This window comes from Myxine glutinosa, chromosome 7, assembly GCF_964187855.1.
Source record: "Myxine glutinosa chromosome 7, kmMyxGlut1.1, whole genome shotgun sequence".
NCBI classification, from domain to species: domain Eukaryota; kingdom Metazoa; phylum Chordata; class Myxini; order Myxiniformes; family Myxinidae; genus Myxine; species Myxine glutinosa.
Window position 1 is genome coordinate 170,279,121 of NC_136267.1, and position 6,000 is coordinate 170,285,120.

A 6,000-nucleotide genomic window follows, 5' to 3' on the forward strand; every position below is an offset into this window, starting at 1 on the left:
CTGGCTGCATTCACCATTGCTGCTTTTTTTTTTGGCATGTCATCACAGGTTTGTTGGTACATGAAGGTCCTGCCGTGTATCGCATCATGAAACGCTGGCGTGCCATGAACCAGCGTTGGAAGGTGTTAAACTACAACAAGGATGGTGATCTACAAGGCAAGGGTGGAGGTGGGCGAGGTCTGTCGGCCTTCTCCCCACTTCGCTTCCATTTTGGAATGCTTTTCTTGCATCTGCTTGAACGCTTTGGCTCAGCTTCTGAAGAAGAAGAGACAGAAAGCATTGGTCCTCAACCTGAACTAGTGATGAGGGTCACCACGGTGTAACGTGCCTGTGGTGTTGCTGCCTGGCTTGGCTGACTGATCACAACGGAGCGCCATCCATGTCATGGATCTTGCAGTTCATCTGCTGTCTTGTGATGCTCAAAGCTCTTGACAGCAGAGACCATGTTCACGGTTGCAAGGAAGCACCGTTATCAGTGCCAAGCGTACGTACAAGTGGACAAATTGAGAGTTAATGTGGTGGCCAGGATTTTTGCAAGTCATGCCTCTGCACCTTACCACCCAAGCCCATGTTCTCGGCACATTCTGTTGTCCTGTTGTTGTTGCTGTTGACGATGTTATTGTTCTGAGTGCCGCACCTGCATGCTCATCATGCACCGTCTGTGTGCTGGTTCCCTCGCCTGCAGGTGCGTGCACATGAGATAAATGGTGCTTGTTCCCTGGGGTTAGGCCTTGGCAGGCCTTATTTTGCACTGTACATTGGCTCGTAGTGCTTGGCTGTATAATTCCGTGTGTTCGCATGACATTGCCATGTCCTGCACAAGGGTGGTGATTCGCAGTACGAAAAAAAGAGCACAGTATTCCTTTTTAAAGGATCGGAGCTATTGTGGTGCAAAACGACGACACAAGGGTCTCACTTGCAATGCTATCTCCTATATTTGTTTTTGTTCCCCCTTCCTCCTTCCATCTTCCCCCATCATCCTTTCTCTTTCACCCTTCCCCCTTTCCCCTAGGTCTCCCTTACCCGTAGGTCCCCCTTTCCCCTAGGTCTGCCTTTCCCCATAGGTTTCTCTTTCCCCACAGGCTTCCCTTTTCCTTAGGCCCCCCTTTCCTCTAGGTCCCCATTCCCCTATATCCCCCGTCCCCATAGGTCTCCCTTTCCCCATAGGTTTCCCTTTTCCCTAGGTCCCCCTTTCCTCGAGGTCCCCATTCCCCTAGATCACCCATCCCCATAGGTTTCCCTCTTCCCGAGGTCCCCCTTTCCTCTAAGTCCCACATCCCCATAGGTCTCCCTTTCCCCACAGGTTTCCCTTTTCCTTAGGTCCCCCATTCCCCTAGGTCGCCCATCCCCATAGGTCTCCCTTTCCCTACAGGTTTCCCTTTACCCTTAGGTCCCCCTTTCCTCTCGGTCACCCATTACCCTATATCCCCCATCCCCATAGGTCTCCCTTTCCCGACAGGTTTCCCTTTTCACTCGGTCCCCCTTTCTTCTAGGTCCCCCTTTCCTCTAGGTCCCCATTCCCATAGGTTTCCCTTTTCCCTAGGTCCCCCTTTCCTCGAGGTCCCCCTTTCCTCGAGGTCCCCCTTTCCTCTAGGTCCCCCTTTCCTCTAGGTCCCCATTCCCATAGGTTTCCCTTTTCCCTAGGTCCCCCTTTTCCCTAGGTCCACCTTTCCTCTAGGTCCCCCATTCCCCTAGGTGCCCCATTCCCATAGGTTTCCCTTTCCCTACAGGTTTCCCTTTTCCCAATGTCCCCCTTTCTTCTAGGTCCCCCTTTCCTCTAGGTCCCCATTCCCATAGGTTTCCCTTTTCCCTAGGACCCCCTTTCCTCTAGGTCCCCCTTTCCTCTAGGTACCCATTCCCATAGGTTTCCCTTTTCCCTAGGTCCCCCTTTCCTCTAGGTCCCCATTCCCATAGGTTTCCCTTTTCCCTGGGTCCCCCTTTTCCCTAGGTCCCCCTTTCCTCTAGGTCCCCATTCCCATAGGTTTCCCTTTTCCCTGGGTCCCCCTTTTCCCTAGGTCCCCCTTTCCTCTAGGTCCCCCATTCCCCTAGGTGCCCCATTCCCATAGGTTTCCCTTTCCCTACAGGTTTCCCTTTTCCCAATGTCCCCCTTTCTTCTCGGTCCCCCTTTCCTCTACGTCCCCCATTCCCATAGGTCTCCCTTTCCCCACAGGTCTCCCTTTTCTCTCGGTCACCTTTCCCCTATGTCTCCCTTTCCCCTAGATCCCCCTACACCCTAGGTCCCCTGTCCCTCCCTCCCAAGTGACTTTCAAATGGAAAGTAAACTACTTTATGGCTTCATGGTATGTACATAGGAAGGTAAGCATGGCACTTGATGAGTTAATATGGCAGGCCATAATGTTATTTTATTTTTTTATAACGCATACTATTTATTTGTTTTTGGATTATTTGTTGTTCTTTTTGAATTATTGCTACCATAGAACAATGGACGAACCTCAATCAAGTCTTCTTCTTTTGCACATTTTATATCCTTACCCATACATGTGATAATGAAATGTATGTTTTTTTCCATCTCATCGGTGGAACCATTGCAAACGTTGTACTCGTGTACACGATTCCGAAATGCTCACAACGTGTACATGTTCGCTCTGAGTGCATGAGCTTCTTCACCTTCACATTTGCTTCCTCGCTCACACTTCTCCATGGGATTTTGCCTGGTGTACATGTCTCGCAGTTGTGCACAGCTCGGCTGTTGGAAATAAGGTGAGCAGCACTACCACCCAACAACAAGGCATGCCATGATTTATGCCTACCGAATGTGGCCTGCTCTACCACCAGGTGGCTATAAGATGGAATGGCAAAGCAGGTGGGGGAGATTGCATGGAGTAGGTGAAGGTATGCTGGGTTTCCAAGCACACATAGGATTTGATGCTGAAATGAGGATCTACCTGTGATTGATTCGTCCAGGTACGTGTGTCGTACTTATCTTATTCACCTCGATATTTGTGGCTAATTGCTGAGATTGACGTCAGTCGTCTCCAAATGAGCCTGGAGTCGGCGAAGTTTGCAACATGGAGTTGATTGTCACACATGTGCTCAATATGGAGGGGAATTTGATCTCCGTGGGTAGTTCTGCACCTCTGGGCTTATTTTGTGCACCTGACTGGTACAAATATCCAAAGGATGGGTGAAAAGTGCAGTGTCCGTGTTCCGGCATGTATTTGTACGTTTCGATCGGGCTTTTGCAATTGCGATTTTTATTTTTGCCCCGACAAACAATCTCAGGACCATTTAATATATTGTTAGAACAAAGTTTAAATATCCACGTGTTGGTCTGTCAAGGAATGCATTTGATGCTTGTTTGTTCTATTTTGTTAGATACTTGTGTTTACCGTTTAAATATTCTTAATTTATTTGCAAGTATATTTTCTTGGTGTACAGAGAAGTGTAACTTATTCAGTCGACTTGTAAGGAATAAATTATCTTTTGAAGGCCTTTTCCCAAAAACATTGTCATGCTTGTAGTGATAGTCACCACGAGTTATCCGCCTCTTGCCAGGTCCAATTACCGTCTCCTGATGAGGATAATGCTGCCTGGGAGATGAAATGCACTCTGGGTAAATTGTACCCAGTGGAACCGCACTTTGGATCCGCAGTCACCATTACATTACAACGTACGACCTCAGCCGATGCTGGGAAGCCCAAATCCATTCTAATGAGAGCATAATGAAATTATTAAAGTTAAAAAAACAAAAACATTTTTGTACAAAATTTATAAAAACTTTTTTATCTAAAATAAAATAAAATTTGGTCCAAAGTTTATAAAAACCCTTTTGTAGAAAATTTGAAAAGCATTTTTGTTTAAAAAAAAAACATTTTTGTAGAAATAAAAAATTAGTACAAAATTTATAAAAACATTTTTGTACAAAATTTATTAAAATATTTTTGTGTAAAAAAAACATTTTTGTACAAAATTTATAAAAACTTTTTTGTCTAAAATAAAATAAAATTTGGTAGTTTATTTTTGTTTAAAAAAAAAACTTTTTTGTAGAAATAAAAAAGTACAAAATTGATAACATTTTTGTATAAAAAACATTTGTGTACAGTTTATAAAAACATTTTTGTAGAAAAATTTATTAAAATATTTTGGTAGAAAATTTATAAAAACATTTTTGTAGAAGAGTAACAAAACGTCAAAAATTGAAAAATAAATTTTTGTAGGCAATTAAAAAAAACTTGTAAAGTAAAAAAATACATTTTTGTAGGAAATAAAAACGATTTTGTAGTAATGAAAAAAAACATTTTTGTAGGAAATAAAAAACATTTTCATACAAAATTCATAAAAACATTTTTGTATAAAATAAACATTTTTGTATGAAAAAAAAATTTGGTGCAAAATTTATAAAAATATATTTTCGTACAAAATTTATAAAAACATTTTTGTATAAAAAAAATGTTTTTGTACAGGATTTATAAAAACATTTTTGTACAAAAAAAACGCTTGGCAATGGAAAAACGAAAAAACGGATTTTGGTTACGGAACGGTACCACGGTGGAAAAGCGCCATAAGTAAGGTGCTCAAATGAGTATTTACGTATAAATGATGTATCTCATTGGCTGTCCAATTTTTCCAGCCATAAGATTTTGTGGACTGTACATGGATTGAATGGGTGGAGCTTTGAGGTTTTGTCTTCTCTGCAAGAACAAGAAGAAGAAGAAGAACAAGAAGAACAACAACAACAGCAGAGGGCACTCTATTAGCAGCGTCTACGACGCGGCTAAAAATTAAAATTGATTAATTGACTAATCGATAAAAAATTGATTAATTGACTAATCGATAAATAATTAATTAATCAATTATTTGATTAATCAATAAATCAAAAATATCATTCATAGCCAAATCACTTGGTCACTGTTGTGTCTGAATATCACCTTCCTCACTCAAAAGGTGCCTGAGTTATTGCCCAGATGAGAAAGAAAAGAAATGTAATTAATATCTAAAATAAATAAATAATGATTGTAAAATAATTATATTATTAATCAACTGGCTAATATAATACGCAAACCACCACCGTTTCATCTGAATCTGTAACTTTAAAAAAAATAAATTAAAAACTAGGTCATTATTCAGATAATTGCTAACAGGTTGTGCAGCAATTGCTGGGGTGAGACTCAATCTGTGCCTTGCTTCCGAGTCGTTAGGGGGTTCAACCTGTATGTATATATATTGTTGCAGATCCCGAGTTTGTCGACGTACTAAGGGGAGTTTATCACCACGCTCCCCCTCAAACTCCGGGGCCACGCAGGCCGCCGACCGTGACGAAACTTGTGATCGACGGGTTGCTAAGCAACTCCGACCGCCAACCTCCCAGCCACGCGCTGAAGAGTTTGCTGGTCAATTAATCCCAAATACCTTCAAGATACGCGGCCGAAGAGCTCGGGGATCGAACCCTCGCTTTCACACACCTTATTGCGTGCCAAGCGGTGTGTGCAGTGTGGAAAGCGGCGTTACCTGACGTAATTTATGGGCCTGGTTCAAGCCAAATTCGGTCTCGGAGGGTGCTAGGCCAATGGAGAAAAGACGTACCCGAGCAGGTTTGAAAGTAACAACAAAAATGTAGTCTTTTATTTAGAAGGCAAAGAGAAAAAGACTAAGATGCAACCTTATTAATCCTTACCAAATTAATCCCCAATGGGCGCCACACACGCACACATACACACACACACACACACACACACACACACACACACACGCATGCACGCACGCACACACACACACACACACACACACACACACACACACACAGGGAATGACACACCGGTTATTCTCGTACCGATCGAAATTTGCAGGGAGTGACTCGAGGGTGGCCGCGGCTGTGCGCAGCGCGCAGTTCGATCCTCGATCCGGACGTGCAGCTGGTGAAGTAAGGTCCGAAGGACGAACCGCCGCCTCAAAGTCAGCACGAACGACGAACTTCAACGCAGGTCGGACGAGCTTCAACGCAGATTGGACGAGCTTCAACGCAGGTTGGACGACCAGCTT

The 6,000-nt window shown here is 43.3% G+C and overlaps 1 protein-coding gene across 1 annotated transcript in view; it reads left to right on the forward strand.

Moving 5' to 3' along the window:
• The window catches only part of LOC137430674 (E3 ubiquitin-protein ligase MARCHF9-like), a 308,642-nt gene extending 305,191 nt beyond the window's left edge, over positions 1-3,451 (forward strand). Inside the window, exon 8 of the mRNA XM_078781216.1 lies at positions 49-3,451. Coding sequence (XP_078637342.1) covers positions 49-323 — 275 coding nt within the window. The 3' untranslated portion in view covers positions 324-3,451. The remainder of the gene's footprint in view (positions 1-48) is intronic.
• The last annotated feature ends 2,549 nt before the right edge of the window (positions 3,452-6,000 follow it).